The sequence below is a fragment of the Anopheles marshallii genome, chromosome 2 (genome assembly GCF_943734725.1).
Source record: "Anopheles marshallii chromosome 2, idAnoMarsDA_429_01, whole genome shotgun sequence".
NCBI lineage: Eukaryota > Metazoa > Arthropoda > Insecta > Diptera > Culicidae > Anopheles > Anopheles marshallii.
Genome location: NC_071326.1, coordinates 7,900,430 through 7,917,320, shown reverse-complemented (window position 1 = coordinate 7,917,320; position 16,891 = coordinate 7,900,430). Strand labels below are relative to the sequence as shown.

At 43.0% G+C, this 16,891-nt stretch overlaps 3 protein-coding genes across 3 annotated transcripts; 1 reads left to right on the top strand and 2 right to left on the bottom strand.

The window, feature by feature from the left end:
• Nucleotides 1-172: 172 nt before the first annotated feature.
• On the bottom strand, nucleotides 173-1,941 carry LOC128708315 (uncharacterized). Its single transcript, XM_053803289.1, has 4 exons — nucleotides 1,762-1,941; nucleotides 582-1,670; nucleotides 308-510; nucleotides 173-239 (listed from the first exon to the last, which is right to left on the bottom strand). Exons 1-4 carry the CDS (start codon nucleotides 1,939-1,941, stop codon nucleotides 173-175), a joined length of 1,539 nt encoding a protein of 512 aa, XP_053659264.1.
• A 589-nt stretch (nucleotides 1,942-2,530) lies between these two features.
• LOC128708950 (EF-hand domain-containing protein 1-like) lies at nucleotides 2,531-4,784 on the bottom strand. The gene is made up of 3 exons (XM_053803931.1): nucleotides 4,036-4,784; nucleotides 3,702-3,886; nucleotides 2,531-3,630 (listed from the first exon to the last, which is right to left on the bottom strand). Exons 1-3 carry the CDS (start codon nucleotides 4,782-4,784, stop codon nucleotides 2,531-2,533), a joined length of 2,034 nt encoding a protein of 677 aa, XP_053659906.1.
• Nucleotides 4,785-5,309: 525 nt separating this feature from the next.
• Nucleotides 5,310-14,121, top strand: LOC128709884 (pseudouridine-5'-phosphate glycosidase-like). Its single transcript, XM_053804921.1, has 7 exons — nucleotides 5,310-5,404; nucleotides 5,542-5,701; nucleotides 6,618-6,983; nucleotides 7,377-7,713; nucleotides 7,798-7,928; nucleotides 8,163-8,222; nucleotides 14,098-14,121. The coding sequence occupies exons 1-7, from the start codon at nucleotides 5,310-5,312 to the stop codon at nucleotides 14,119-14,121; spliced, it is 1,173 nt and encodes a 390-aa protein (XP_053660896.1).
• The last annotated feature ends 2,770 nt before the right edge of the window (nucleotides 14,122-16,891 follow it).

Genomic DNA, 16,891 nt, shown 5'->3' with positions numbered 1-16,891 from the left:
GAAATGATTGTACACAATAAACAATAGCGGACGCACGTTGTTGGCGCAACATAATATGAAAAAGAAGTGTGGTTGTCTTTAATGGATGCAATCTATTGCATTTCAACAGAGAATCGTGCGGATGTTCGTGTCGGTATTGATGTAGGGTTAGGAGTCGGTCAACCATGGGTCTTTAGAATTCCATCGATACGGAGTACAGGATGAATGTTCCATTGTATGTACCAGTGATAAGCCATTTTCTGGATGTGGATGTCATAAGGAAAATCGTTAAATTCAGCCCTTCGTCACTTCATGCTGTGATGCTTACCCATTGGCAGACATTTTAATAAGATTTGGAGAACCTTTCAAAGGTACGGACGCTTCTACGGTGTCCACCTTTCCGCTTCCGATGCGATATAGTTCCAGCAGACCATTTTCCGTCGGTGAAAAGATGTATTCCGTATCGCTCGTGCAAACAATGCGTGTTTTGAAGGGAAGAGGCATTTTGATGATTAGTGTTGGTGTAGAATGCTGGAAAAACCCCGTAAACTTTACTCATTCTGCGCTTACAACAACCCTGTGAAGATTTCTATTCCACTTACGATACTATCCGTGATGTCATGGAACAACACTTCCCCCGTAAGATCACAACTAATGAGTAGCTCTTGGCGGCGATTCTCAATCTTCTGCAGACTAGTTACACTAAACGCGTGGCTCTTCAACTCAATCGTACCCGGAGAGAAATGATTAACCTTACCGGCAGCGATGGTTGTAGAAGAGTTGACGGAGTTGAGTACTGATGTCATTGATCGTTCCGATGTGGACGCTACCCCGAGTGGAATTAATTGCGTGGTGGAGCAGAGTAGTAACGATCCATCGTCGCAACCTGCTACAAACTCCGTATTCGAGGTGGCCAATATTTGCGTCAGAATGAGTGCCTTACCGGTGGCTGATGGTACGTTGAGTTTGAAAATTTTATCCTTTACGATCGTCTTACCAACACGCCATTGTATGACGGTACCTTCGCTGTGTGCTGTGAGCAGGGCGTAATCCGATTTGGACATTACGTTATAGCGTGTCCATGCCATATCGACCACCTTCCCGCAATCGGTCGTTTCCGAATGTAGTTCGGCGAAGGAGTTCCGCTCATTGCTGAGATTCATCTCGTAGTGCCAGATGTACACGTCCCCGGAGACAGTACCACCAGCGAACATGTCCCGATTGAACGGGTTCGTTTCGAGTGATTCTATGCAAGCTTTAACCGGATTGCTGCTCAACTCTACCCACTGTACGGAACCACCGTAACGATCTCGCTTGGGACAGAACACCGTAACGATCGAGCTGAAATGATCACACCATGCTTCGTGGTTAGGGCTGCAGGCTACTACCAACAGTGGAGCGTCACGTGTTAGTATGGAAAGCCAAGCTGCAGCACCAACGTGGAACGCATTTGCGTCATGTTTTTCGGTAGTGGGGTCAGGAATCAACCCGCGAAGGGTTAATTCTTGGTGACGACTCACTCGATATCGTTCGGAAGTTTCGTACAAATTATCGTTACAATCAAAAATTGGTGTCATTCCGTAGGAAAGTTCTTCCTCCACAATGGGTTGCACTTTGCGTATAAATGAGACCAGTTTGGAGTCATCGTAGGTTGCAAATTTCTTGGTTCTCGGTGCGGTGACCGTCTGAGTCTGTAAGGGAACAAACGTAGAATGACTTAGATGTTGGATAAATCAAATCAAACAATTAATTTAGACAAGAGTCCTTGTTGAAGATACTTGCAGCGGTTTCTTTCCGTTCCTTCGGTTCCGTTGCAACATCGGTGCGCGTTGGAATTGGACAAGGATCTACACCGACATCCTTCTGGAGACGGTCTTGTGGTGCCGTTTCATACCGTGTAGATTCAAATCCAATCGGTGTGTTGGATTGAAGAGTAAATTTAGCGTGATCCGCATTGTCCATTCCGATCAACCTGTTCAGCAAATCTCTATTCAGATTTATGTGTTGAAAACTATTTCTACGAACGTGATACCGGTTTGTTGTGGCCATACGTTTTCGTTGCTATGGCAACGGTGAACATCGACATTTGCGGATAAACCATCAGCGACATCTGTTGTATTCAACAAACGATATGCCATGTGAATAATTCGAAAGATTTTGTTCCAAAACAGTTCATTTGACGTTAGAAAAGCAATTCATTGAATTAAACCATTCATTTACTTCACATCCTTCCATCAAACATAAAAAAGAAATAATCTTATTGAAATACAACCGTTACAAAAATGGGTCACCCTGTACGATTTAGGTGACATTTGGTTGACATACGGCGCACGGCTGTGTATGTGCTTTGCTCGATGCCGGCATCAGTTGTAAACAAACGGTGTTCGTGAACAGCTGACGAGAAGCTGCGTGTGCGCCGCGTTTCGAAGTGTGTGTCATTGGTGCGCGCGTGTGTAGTGCGTGTGTATGTGCGAATTATCCTTTTGAATGTTCGTTTAGTTCGTTGTAATTTCGCTCCACGTGCAGTTAAAGTGTTGAAAGGTAAGCCTGCCTAGCAATCGTCCTGGAATCGAACTGTTTTCGAGGCCTTTTTGGATCCGTGTGTGGGAGAACTTTGTGGAGAATATGGTTGGTCCTCCGGAATGCGGTATGCTTGGATGGCAAGTTCATCTGGCTCGTTTGTGTGATACGCCTTTCGTAGCTCTTCGTCGGGTATAATTGGATGTGGACAGGGATGTTCCGCTGGTTCGGCAGATCGTTGCATTCCATCTGTAAGGGGAACGGGCGACCCACGTGCTGACGGCATAGGCGAGGAAGCTTTAGAGTCACCAATTTCAAAGCCGGTCAGTCGCTTCTGCACTTCATCTTGGTCGTTTGATTCTTCAGTAGTTGTTTGCTCAAGTTTCTGATACTCCTCTTCAGTGGCTTGCCGGAGATCATCTTTCAAATGTCCTTCGCCCAGCAGATAATTGCGCACACTGTCGATTGCCATTGGGGAAAATATTTCCGGATGCGCTTGCATGTACCGGTACACGTAAAGATCGGCACTGACAATTTTAAATCGATGTGCAAACACCACCATCGTAGCTCCAATGTAGAGATCCTTTGCCGTGTAATACTCCGGCTCGTCCGGATTGCAGCCGGGAAGCCAAACTTTACGCGGCGATAAGAACCGTCCTCCCCGAATGCCAGAGTTGTCGATGGACGATTCCATGATGGTAATCGTACCGTCCGCAAGTGAAAGACTCAGTACGAACTTGCGTATTTTATCCTCCGGGTGTGCCGTGTCCAGCACGCATCCGTACCGTAGGAATTTGTTTACATTCACCAGGTACGTGATGACGTCCTTTTTCGGGCTTTTGGGAACAAGGCTGTGGTACGAGGCAAGCGAATCTTCCGGTGTCCCGAGACCGAGGTAGCTCGGTACGTCTAGTCGAGGTATTCGCTTGGGCGAACTGTCTAATCGGACCCGGTCCGGTTGGATGAGTTTGAGCGCTTTCTCGTAGTAGCACCGCGTGAACCCATCACAGTCGAGCAGCAGAAACTTGCGTCCGTAGACGAAGATGGTCGTGCCGACAATCAAATCCTTGGGAGAATAATATTCTGACACTTCGGCATCAGTTTTCTCGAGAAATATTGAAGGGTGAGAAACTGCAAGGCAATGGAATATGGAAAAGAATTAGTCGATGACTTCACGTAATGTCCTACAGCTGTTGAATTACCAGGATTTTCTTTCCAGTCCTTTGGCAGTTTCTGCTTACGGAGCAGCATCGGGAAATAGTCCCGTCCCTCTTGGTTCTCCTTTAGCTCTTTTATGGATACGGTATCATCTTCGAGATAATAGAACAGCTTGTACGTCATCAATTCGCCACCGTCGCGGTCTCGCTCATCCAGTACACAATCGAAGCTACAATGAGAAATTGATACAATGTTGTGAAGTTGGACGTATTCCGCAGTCACCGACTGGTGACACACCACAACAACTTAATCCACTAAATGATAAGATAATGCCTCCTGTCCGCCCGTCTATCCCTGGAACGGTCTGGGTGTACTTACTGTAGAACCTTCCCTTGATACTCGAGATACTTTCGCAGCTTATCGTCCGGTACTGGGTACATTTTGTGATGACGGAACGTCTGTCGCTGGCTGATCGAACGCTCGTTCATGGTCGGATCCGGTGGAAGCAGTTCGATTTCGTTCAGCTCAATTCCATTGCTTAGCAAAAATTCCTTCGTGAACGCATCGCAATCGGTAATGTGGAAAACGTACCCATGCATCTCCACATCGATACCGATGTTCAGATCCTTCCAGTTGTAAAACTCTTCCCGGTCCGCATCTTTAAGCTTCCTGCCACGACGCACCAGCCGACCCTGCGGATAACCACAGTTTTCGATCGTCGGTTCCAGCACAGTCATCGTGTCGTCCTCGAGGAAGTAGAGAATGTGCACATACCGTATGCGGAACGTTTCGGTGGCCGACTCCGGTACCGCCTGCCGGAAGAACGCATTGAACTTGAGCGTCTTCTGATCGTACAGCACGAAATGTGGCCGGTACGGTTTGACCGGTAGATGGCGCACCCGACCGTACGTGAGGATCGGATCGTACAGCACCGAATTATTCCCACCACCGTTCGATTCGGGACAGAATTGGATGGAATCTTCATTCAGCCGTTCTCCGCCGAGACCACACTCGGGTCGGGCCGGAATCGGGTAGCCGTTGACGTACTTGAAGCTCTGCGGTACATGATGCTTCTGGCGCAGACGGTTGGCAAAATCGTTCCCAGGCAACTTCGGCAATCCCTCCATGATAAGAATGCTCCAAGTCGGAGGACGATGTAAATGGGAATTTAGTGAAACAAATTATTGCACAATATTTGATATCGAATGTGAACAAAATTCAAGAGTCTCTTTGTAAAAACCACGTCGTACTGTGCCTATTTTATAGCAGAGTACTCTTTTGCGTTATTCAACAAATAAAACCGAGCGCCGTTTCTATGGTAAGTGGCTACCATCGTAACGATCAAAGGTACCCGTGCAATTGGACGCAATGCGCATGTTCGGTTCGGCCACACCTGTTGCGTCGTTGTTTAGAATACAATTGGCGAAAGATTCATATTTCTTCTTCCAATGCGATGGGTTTTGGTCGTTTAATTATTCAATTCATTTTTAAATAACGATTTGTTTTACCATTCCGCTATTTAACTACATGTCGTGATATCTTGATAGGTATCTGGAGAATCTGAATTAATTAAGTACAATACGTTCTATTTTAATTAAATCTTTACAGGTTTTGTTTGATCCTCGACCTGCTCAAAAATTTGACCCAGAAAAATGTTACGCATACCAGCCACGATGCTCTGTCGTTCCTCCCGAGGGTATTGTGTAAGCAAGCACGGTACTACAGCATCATCAAAACGTCGTATCAGGTAAAATGAAAAGAATAAAATAATGCCTTCTCTCACCACCACTATCGAAAGTACAAAGTTTCACTCTCTTTGCATGGTACCATTGGCAACGCTTGGTCTAAAATAACACAATGCGATGGAAAAATGAAACCCCAAAGTAGCTCGTCCCTGATCGACATTGCACCGGAAGTGCGGGAAACCCTCCGGCACACGCCACAGTTGGTAGTGGCATTAGAATCAACCATCATTACCCACGGAATGCCGTATCCGCACAATCTCGACACGGCACTAGAGGTGGAGCAGATCGTACGACAGCAGGTAGGTGACAAGTGTGTACGCGCAACTGTGGGACGGTACGGAGGAAAACATAAACTAGTGTGGCATCCTTTGGACCTGCAGCAATTAGCACATCTCCCAGGTGGACCGGAGCGTCCGCTTAACCGCATGCTGTTGTCGTGCGCTAGTGTTGATTTTTTTTCTCGTTACGTTAGCAAGATAAGGGAAGAGATGGTATCAGCAGTACTCGGTAGGTTGCCCATTGCTTTCACACGGGGGCCGATCCAGTCCATGCGACTCGTCGACTGTTTAAACGGTGACGCTCACGTTCGACTGCAATTTCGGTTACTAACTGAGTTTTAACTACTAGCAAAACCGCAAACCGCACTGTCCCCACTGACCGCATTGCACAAGAGCGCGGTTTGGTGAGCGCAGCGGGCAGCAATACAGCGTGTGGTTGGCTAAAGGGAATACGCTAACGGTGCATACAGTGGACAGCGGCAGGATCTTAATCGAGAACACTGGCGCCAGAGGACCACCGTACAGTTCCAGAGCAGGAATAGAGATTTTGGACCAGTAAGCGCATATTCTGCTTCCAAAACCACAAGATTCAATTAAAAGCAAATTTCACCATCAGCTGCAGAAGTGAACGTACTGGTTTCATTCGGGTTGCTCTGCCTTCAGCATAATTCCGCCAACCGTAAGCAAGCCAAAAAATGATAAAACACATTCCGTGTGTGTGTGTGTCTGCACTGGTGGCAGGACTAGAATTTCTTCTGTGGAAAAGGCGTCCCGGTACTAGGATTAACTATGACCGACTTTAACAAGCTATCCTTAACACTCGCTTTGTCAGACGAGGCATGGTTCACTCCCTTGCGAGTTTAATCTCCGACTAGCGCACACTCTACTCCTAGAGCTGAACGTGTCCTTATTAAATGTATCCTTCTTCATGTTGTAGGGTGCAGTTCCCGCCACGATAGCAATTGTTGGAGGTCGTATAAAGGTGGGCCTAGGGGCGGATCAGTTGCGGTTGCTGGCCCGTAACGATAGTGGCGCTCAAACGGTGAAAACGTCCCGCCGGGATATGGCGTACGTAATGGCGACGAGTGGAAACGGTGGCACCACGGTGGCGGGTACACTGCTCGTCGCTGATGCGGTTGGTATACGTATCTTTGCGACTGGTGGCATCGGTGGAGTGCATCGCGAAGGCGAACGGACGATGGACGTTTCGGCCGACCTGATCGAACTGGGCCGCTGCCCGGTAGCGGTCGTTTCGAGCGGCGTTAAGTCAATCCTGGACATACCGCGGACGCTGGAATACCTGGTAGGTGGTGTAACGGTAGAATGCGCTGGTAAATTCAGGTTAGCGGTGTAAAGAATGATTTATTGTTACGCGGTTTTCGCGGATGCGCCTAGAACCCCGTAGTAGCTTTCCCAAAGGACTATTTAACGTCATCTCGTTCGAGCGCGGGATTTATAAATCTCCTGCAGAGCCCTTTCGATGAGCAGTCTATTACAGTAATTGATAATTCATGATTTATTACGGCCATGGTACTGTGCAGCAATGAGACTGAGATAAGGCAGTAATACTGTGAAATTGCAATATAGATTTTTTTTCATTTTTTCGATTTTTCAACATGCTTAACAGCCTTTCTTGCAAAGTTTCCACTGCATGCCGAATGTCCAATGCCATCTCTCTGCCATAATCGCATTCCAGGAAACTCAAGGCGTATGCGTTACCACCTACGGCAGCGAGGACTGTGAATTTCCTGCCTTCTACACACGCTCGAGCGGGTCAAAGGCGGCCTACAACCTTACCAGTGCAGCCGTAGCTGCCAAGATGCTTCACATGAACCGGGCGCTTGGGCTCGGGTCAGGAATTCTAATTGGCGTGCCGATACCGGAACGCTACGCAATGGATGCCACCGAGATGAATGCGGTGATTGCAGAAGCGCTTCGGGACGCAGAGCGTAAACGAATTCACGGCAAAGAAGTAACACCATTCATACTTTCTGCTGTCTCGGCATTGACGCGTGGGAAAAGTCTCGATGCAAGTAAGATCTGACGAGGGTTAGAGCGGGTCCGTGGCGGGGCTGTATGTTGTATAAAAATCTGTTCTTGTTTACCTTCAATTCCAGATATGGCTTTGATAAAAAATAACGCACAAGTTGCCGCAGACATTGCGGTGGAACTTGCGCGCATCGAGAATTGGTCTTCGCCAGAGTGTAAAGACGTTGGCTCGTTGGCTGCTGATGGCGCTGGTGCTCCGGTTAGTTAAACTCTGCATTTATTTTTATACCTTCTCTAAAATAAAACAATTCATGTGCTGCTTGATGGTTGAGAGTTGAAGGAAGAGGTGTCTACCGTAGCGTTGTACACGGTGCATTGTTAATGTGCGTTTGCAGGAAAGAACTCTCCTATGGTTGTGGCAGCTAGAAAGAACATTTGAAATTTTATAGAAAGCATGCAGCAAAGATTTATTTTTGTATTTTCTTCATTCAAGCTCGTCATCGGCGGTTCGGTAATTGACATTTGCATCAACGTCTTGGAGGATGACCTGAAGGTATGTCATTATTATTATTATTTGATCACTAATTCTTGGAACACTTGGAATGTGTTCCAAGTAAGAATTCGCTGATAGTTGTGAACCATTCTTGAGTTCCTATTTGTAAAATTTCCCTCAACCTCATGCCTTTAAAAGATATTTCTTGTAAAAATGGTATTTCTGAGATCTCTTATCAATTGTTCCAATGTTTTCGTCAAAGTTGCTGACTTCTTCCATGTCCTCAACTTTTTCGGATGTTTGTTGTCTTCCCTTTTGTGCTGTATTCGGTACGAACTTCATAGAAATAGAGGCTTTGTGTCTCGCTATGTGCAGGTGAATCATGTTCTGTGAAAAATAATATTTGTACGTGAAATTTCGCAAGAAATATGTATTCTCTCCCGTATTGAACTAAAGATTAAGCTAAAAAAAGAAGAGGAACAATGCGTTTAAATATTTCAATCGTCTTTATTTCAAATTGTTCGTTTCATTTGTTTGTTTATTTTTGTTGTTTCCATTTTCACGTTACTCTCTTGCCGTTTCCCTACCATCCGTTTCTTTCTTTTTCTGTTTTTCGATTTGTTACGTTTGTTTTCTGTGCATTATGTTTAGGTTATTTACAACACATCAGTTTCAAGATAACAGATTTAATTAGTTTCTTCTTTGCTATGCATTGCTATGCTCTGCGCGTTCACGTTCTCACTGTACGTTTTCCTTCTTCTTTCTCTGGTTACATGCCGAGACGTTTTATACTGTTGCATTTATAGCCGGCCTGTTCTATAGCATCATTTCTCCACTACCGTGCCATGCTCGCTTATCGCTATCGGGTTTTGTTTATGCAAGGTTTACAATAATTACAACTGGTTGTTCTGTTTTAGCTGAAGGAATTGAGTACCCTTCCTGTTTGTTTTTGTTTGGTTTAGTTTAAATTTATAATATCAGTTTATTATATGTTTATATTTTTGAATGAACGAGCAGTAGTTAGCGGGTTTTTAAATTGTATTTTTTAAAGTTTTTTTTCTCATTTTTGTTTTGGTTCGCTAAAGTCGATGTATTTCGTCTATACATACTCTAATACACACTCTGGTTTACATCGTAACACACCATCACCAGTGGATTTATTTAGTACATTGCTAAGATTATTTAATTTTCTCCTCCTCGCACACGCGTTGTCCGTGTGTTGTGTTTTGATTTGGTCGTAAACATTAAACGTTTATTTTAGTAACATGCAAGTTTTGTTTGGATTTCCTGTTCTGGGGGTTGTGTTTTTCGGCTTTACCTTGGGTTGTTTTTTTTTATTTTGCAGAAATTTCACAAGCAATGTTATGTTTTCGATGACTACCTTCATGCCACAGTTCCTCCTACACGTTTTGGTACAAATCGATCGATAACGATAACGGAACTACAGCTCTTTAATTGAGAATTTCCAATAAAATTCTCGTTGAACAACTGCAATCGATCGTTCGTTCGCCGAGTGCAGGATTTGGGGAGACGAAAGTAGGAAAATTAATCAATTTACCCAATTACTCGAACGACTCTTCCGCGTTTTCCCTGTTTATTCAGGCGCGCATGTTATTCTCTCTGTTGTTTTCGCATCTGGTTGAACTTATCATCCACGTACATTGTAAATTAAATGCTTACACTACTCCATCCGGCGTGTCCCAATCCGTCGCCAACGAAACTCCCGGTTCCTGTTTTTTTGTTTTGCACCTTGTTTCAATCGACTGCTCCAAGTGCCTGCAAGTGGAGCGTTAAATTAAATTTTCAATTTACAGAATGTTTATCAGCCGCGCCATTATTCGCCATTTCTATTCTGGACCTGCACCAAAAAAAAAGCTACTTCATGATGATAAAAACCATTCCAGTCTGCTTCAGCTGCAGTGTCAAAAGCGCGCTAATGAGTCGAGGAATAATGCATTTAATTCGCTGTCCATTTTGATTTCATCTCACGCCCTGTGCTACCAAAACCTCGCGGTGTACCTTGCAGGACCTTGGCCGGTAAAACCTGGGTACATTTTGCGCCATAGTCAGCGGGCTCTTGCGGGGTACTTGTTTTATAGCATGTTTTATCATGTTGAATATCGCGTTTGCCGTTGTATTAATCGATTTGGCAGAGAGCCTCTACAGATTAGCTGTTTTTTATGCATCAATGTAATTAAACGATTATGTGATTACCATGGTCGATGAGGAGGAGGCAACATAAAATAGAAGGATATCATTTTTCATCAGCGATCGACATCATGGTTTTACCATGCGTTACTTCAGCACATAGCTCCAGCAGGATATTTATTTTTGTTTCTATCTTTCTCTTTCTTTCTCTGTCCATAATTCTAACAATCTCGATCGTAGATCTGCAAGCAATCTGCACGGAAGAGTGAGAGTGTTTTTATATGAATAGATTTGTGTCTCTGTCATAAATTCCACGACGGTATCTCTTATATTCGTTAGGACACTTTTGATTATATGTTGCATTTTGTCTGCCCTGCCTTCTACATATCCGTTGGGTTCGTGTTTAATAATGCGACCAGATTTTCTTACCCGGTAAAGTTATTACAAACGTCTCCATTTTGTTTTTTTTATTCACTTCCTGGTACACATACACGCACACACACACACACATATACACTCTACTATAGGCAAATCGTGTAATATACAGAGAAACGAGTTAACAGTTCATTATAGACTCTTGAGTATTGAGTAATCTATCATTCAAGGAATTTTGTTGAAATCACTTAACACCTTAACCCATTTTTTTCGCGCATATTTCCCTCTCTTACATACTAGTTTTTTCTCAATTGTTAGCTTAATTAATCATCTGTTTAGTGTCTGTCCGTCTCTAGCGCTCAATCTGCCTTCATTTCTACTCAATATGAAGTACTTCCTTCTAGATCCGTCATCCCGTCATCCCTTTTCCCCAATGGCCTATAATTAGTGCCTATTTGTAGTTTACCTCACAATCGGAATATCTTAATAATCGAGTCAACAAATTATTAAAGCCGCTATCTAAATATCATAATAAACGCGCGTGTGTGTGGCATATGTGTGGGGTAGGAGTGGCATGATGCTCGCAGCAGTAGTAGAAGTTACGTTAGAAGCATTTTGCGGGCACCTCCTCCACGATCTATAGCACAATTCCTGATCTCCGCCTTAATTGCACAAGTGTGTGTGTGTGTGTTTCTGGTGGTTTTACTCGTTGAAACAGCCTAATTGTTCGCCTTTATTTGCCGTCAGTGCACTTCCACCTTAGTGTATATTGGTATCATGTTGACCAACTGTTCCTTGCTTACTTTCTCGAACGCTATCCTGCGTCTTAGGATTTATTTGTTAATGTCTGCATGGTTCCTTAGCGCTATATTTGTGCTTAGCAGCACATATTTACAGACTAACCTTCTCTAGACTAATATTTACAAACGCCACACGACGTCCAGTGCGCTCCGGAAAGGGGGGCCGGGTTCGCTTATGGAAGCCTTTTAGGTTATACACCGTGTACTGTGTTCTCGGGACCTCTTACAACGCTAATATCATTGTGCCAAAGAATTATGCTGTAATGGTACAGAGGGATCCCTCCTCAACTCAAAGCAGAACGGGTAGAGATTGAGTTAAAGAAACCCCATAAGGCATAACTGAGCCTGGGTGTGGTGGGGTGTGTAAAAGGATAAAAAGAAGTTTGTGTTGGGTGAGCTGAAATAAGTGCAAAAAGCGATGTTTTGTTTGTGAATTTGGATTTCCATTTTTTTTTGGGGACTTTGATAACAGAAATTTTATGTAAACGTATAGTTTTTCGCTTGTGTTTGTGCACATTCCACACTCTTACCAGCATACATGCGGATTTGGTGGCACTGAGAATTACTGTGGTACTACATCCTTTCCATAGGGTTGGCTCAAACCGCACCGGAAGGTCTTCCTCTAGGCTTGCAACTGCTAGCAAAGGTGGGGACACAAAAGCACGTATGAGTCAGAATCGTTATTCGGGGGTTTTCACTTCCTTTTCTTCCTTATACATGCGATAATTTACACATCTGCTCAAGGACTCACATTCATACATCCTTTCTTCATTCCAGACACAATGCCCGGAGTACACATTCTGCACAATGGATGTGGGGATTTGTTTTGTCTAGGTTTTTTATGGTAATTTTTTATCAAAAATACATCTTCCCCTTGCTGGTTTCACAATTCGCTTCCTCACTCACCTGCCTCATTATTGAGAAACACGGACGACAACAAACCCCTAGCAGAAAATACATCATAAGGCACACATTGTCAATATTTCTAAAGTGTTGAATCTTTGTTCGTGTTTCGGTGTATTATTTATTTAGTTGCATCTCGTTCTCTTTCTCCAGCGATATTTGGTTCCTGTGTTCAGGTTTTCGGTTTGGAACGCGATGAAGAAGCTTGGAACTGAAAGGGTAGTTTTTTTGTTGGTCAAGTGCAAGCACCGCCAACACACGGGTGTGGGGTTCTTTTTATCGCACTGCTGGGTAGCTGGGTGACACTTATTGGTACAGTAATGTATGTGGGGGAAAAACTGTCTTACCCCACGGTAACAGCGACTAAATTCGTAAATTTTCAGGTTTGCAAATAGTAAATGGGTCCCATATTTTGACACACTTTACAGGCAAAATGGAATCCGGTAGCAAGAACGTCGGGAATGGGAGTAAACATTGTTTTCTATATGGTTTTTTTTGTTGTTACAAGGTTTCTCCTTCTTACGCTGTGAAAAATGTGCTAGCTGGTATCCGACCGAAGGGTGAAAGCTTTTTACCGGTAAGGAAAGGTGCGAAAAGCATTTCCACTGCGCGCAGATCAAATTGGGATTTGATGGCGGTGGATGTTGTTTTCATCGGTAATGCTATGGGGATGCTTATTTTTTAGGGTTGTTTGCATTTTGCTTAAGATGTAGGTTGTTACCATTTATAGCTTAAAAAAAACCTTCCCAACCTTATCTTTAGTGAGCTTGCTGCTGCCTTCTCTTCCCTTTTCGCATTCGCTTATGTTTAAATGTATATAAATATGCTTTTTTGACCGATCCCAAACCCTCCCCCAACACTCGGCACGCTCTACTATCGCGTGTTCCGTCACTACAATGTATGTGTGTGAGTTTTTATTGTATTTGGTTTTGTTACTCTGTTGATCGATTTTCGTTTGTTTTGTTTGAATCGTTTCAAAATTATGTACAATTGTTTAAAGCAATCTTCCAAAGCAATTTTATGTTTGTCTTTTTTCATGTTTGCTTCAATATGTTATTGAAGCAAACCGCGTCAAGATTTCACGGTGCGAGTTGTTCAAATGTTACTGCTCACCGCCAATTCTGGGAGTTTTTGGAGTTGGAGTTTGAATATTTCTGAATATTATATGTTGACAATCTTAGTAAGGTCATATCGTGTTCTGCAACCCAAAAGGAGTTCTGCATGTGAAAGTAAAACTTATTGTAGCATATCTTTCTGTATGGTTATAACTTACAGAACGTCCCGTTCATGGTTGAAGATCAATATCAAGTCCACAACTTCACACCGCCAACATGACAACTCTCTTCCCTCGCTCAGTTCACATATGGTTCGCTATATTGGATAAGTTTTTAGTTTTATCCCTTAACGGCATAACTATCCTCTCTATTATATGCCTATTGTACGCTAGTTTGCTACGAAAGGAAGCAACTTTGTACAGTAGATTTTTCGAACAGCTAGTGCTAATGAAACTAATGCCATGATAATTAGCTTAGCTCATGTAATTCGTACTGCTAGTTACAACAATTCGAACGGTATTCGTAGCGGTTATCTATAGTTTCAGCTTGCAAAGATACCGTCCGGATATTAGAAATCTGTTTTATTAGGTCTGTGTTTCACGCGTTTAGATGGCATGAGTTTCGCTTTCATCGTACTCTTTCCTTACTTTGCAGTTACCGTCAAGAGAAGAGAAATAGACTCTTCTATGGCTTGGTTATTATTCCGAGATGGTTGTAAAGTTAGTGTAACGATGAAGATGATAAACATTTAATTAAACCCACATTAAATGTACGCATGCATAGCAAAGCAAACGAGGTTTGAAGACTTTTATGCTGAAGTACAAGATCACAGTTTGGTTTAAAGTGTTCTTTAATAAAACGATAGGGCCAACAGCAAAAATGATGAACGACCAAAGGATGTTCGCCATGAAGCATGTGAATTCTGCAAAGCAGCAAAAATGTGCTGAGGTGTATGAAATTCGTAGAAACAAAAAACATAAAAGGCGATACGGCAGATACCGCGAATAAGGAGATGAAGAAATGTAATATCTATTCAGTTTGAATTTTCATGTTGCCGACTAAAGGCCCTTACACGTCATGTATGGTTTAGTGGATTTAAAAGAGAAAATTAAATTTATTTCTGTCCGTTCGATACGATACGAGCTGATGATGCTGTGCAGTATAAGCTTTAAGCTGATGTAGATGAAGCAACCCAAAGTCGAAAGGGAACTTGTACAAGAATCCATTGGTTGGAAGCATTTGTAAGGTTTTATCGCGAGAGGAATTAGATGAAAACCTAGCACAAAAAAGAAATACCAATGAAAGTTAATTACGCTGCGAAAAGAACTCATCAACCAAGAGTTTTATTTGCAAACAAAAAGATTACATTCTGATTATTCAATAGCACTCCAAGTTTTTGTCCACTCATACCACTTATTGGCCGTGGACTGCTTTATGTAGCTTCGCACCGAAATGAGCTGTAAAATTGATTTGTAATTCAATGTACTAACTAAATGACGGACTTTGGTAATAGGATCAACAAACAGGCCGCGAAAAATCGTATGCTTACCTACTAGAAGTGTTCTAATGATATCTACGTCGATGAAATTATTCGACATATCTACTTCTTATTTTTATAATTAAAGCGTATATTATCACCGTGTTTAGTGTGCAAAGTATACTGTACACAACGGTCGCTTAAATGTCTATCGCTTAACAATTACTGGAACGCTTCGGACCATGTGAAATTCGAGTCTAATTCTAACCCTAGACTACAAACTCCAACGCTGGGGAGTGTTGATAGTGTTAACCTACCAGATTTTATTCCACCTTCGCAATTAGGCTAGATGCAGATAAGAAATTGTTTCATCGTATATCATATAATTAGGTTTACGCCGTGGCATGCAGTATATTTAATGTATGTTCCACTGTATGGTGAATTTCGTTAACAGAAAGAATCTCGACACAGATCTCACCGACGGTGCAGTCGGGTAATCGGTCGAGAACGGTACAGAGCATGTGGCTGGGTAGATAGTAGCAAGTGAGACACCTAATTATATGATAAAGGGCTCAATGAACAATTATCCTTTTCTGCATCTACAACTTCCGTGTTCGTGCTGCAGAACACTGCGAAGTCCCCGGGCATTCGTGGTTTACTGTATACCCTCTTCTCGTGCGGTATTCCAGATGGGAATTCTTCCGTTCCAATGCTTTTGTCTCTTTACGTTCCGGAAAAAAAAGGTGAGCAAAAGAAATTATCCATCCGGCAGATGCTGCTCGGTGAATTTGCTTTAAAACCGTGACTAATGTGTGTTTTCTCTCTCTCTCTCTCTATTATTGTTGTAGCAACATTCCGGTCCCGGGGTCCATACCGCCGTTGTGAATTAGATTATTCCAATTTTGTATTCCGTGCACGACCGAAGCACAGAACACAAGTGGTCACTTTCGCCTGTGGCCCACATGGCGGGAAAGGAAGATGACCGATAAAACAGTGGGAAAAAGAAGCTGAAAGTTGCTAATGTTCTCGTTTGGATGGTATTTTTGTGCCGTCTTCTGGAATTATTTTCTCATTTCATCCTGGTAGCTTGTAGCACCGTATTCTGGGAGGAGAGAGTTCGTGATGCCTTTTTTTATGTTGTGGGAGCACAAAACGCATTCGGAATAGAAGGGGTTGTAGATTCACAATTTAAAACAGACGTAGTAAATGATGTTTTTTTCCGTTTTACATAACAATTACGTTAATCCTCTAACTGAAGAAATTTAGATTAAATTTACATAAAGAATTGAAGATGCTACGTACGTAAACTTTCGCTATCCGTAGGGGTCATCTACCAACCTAAGGTGGAAGTGCATGTAAAGGCGTTTTGACGTTGTTCGTTACACGTTTTAGATAACACACACTACATGCTGAAGATGTTGTTTGTATTGCACTCGTTGCAATTACGTTCTTCCTTGTCATCACTCTACCAGACGATTAAACGTTGAAAACAATTCGGTTTGTAACAGCTACAAACCTGTCTTCTAGAAGATTCCGGGATGATCAGTTTTACGCGATAGTGTAAGTGCAAATATTTGTCACGAAAGCAACTTATAAACACCTAGCTGAAACGGTGCTACGATCGTGGTAAGGTACATTCTTCAACCACACTGCCTTTTCGCTAGCAGTGGGGGTTTTTTTTTGGGAAAAACGACAGCGATAACGTATGCTCGGTGTGTACTAATTTCGAAACACCTTCTATGGCACCAACGGGGGATCTTTTTGTTTAGCTGAATGTAATTTTTAAATAGTACTAACTTAGCTTACCTTACCTACTACCTTACGCAAAATGTTTTAATTTGCCTATTTAAAAGAGCGGGAGTAACACGCGTCACATATAACTGCCGCCTGCTTTCACACCGAGCGTGCTCTGCTTGTTCGCACTGTTTATGCTGTTTTTACTATATTTTTTCGCTTGATTTTAGCCTACCG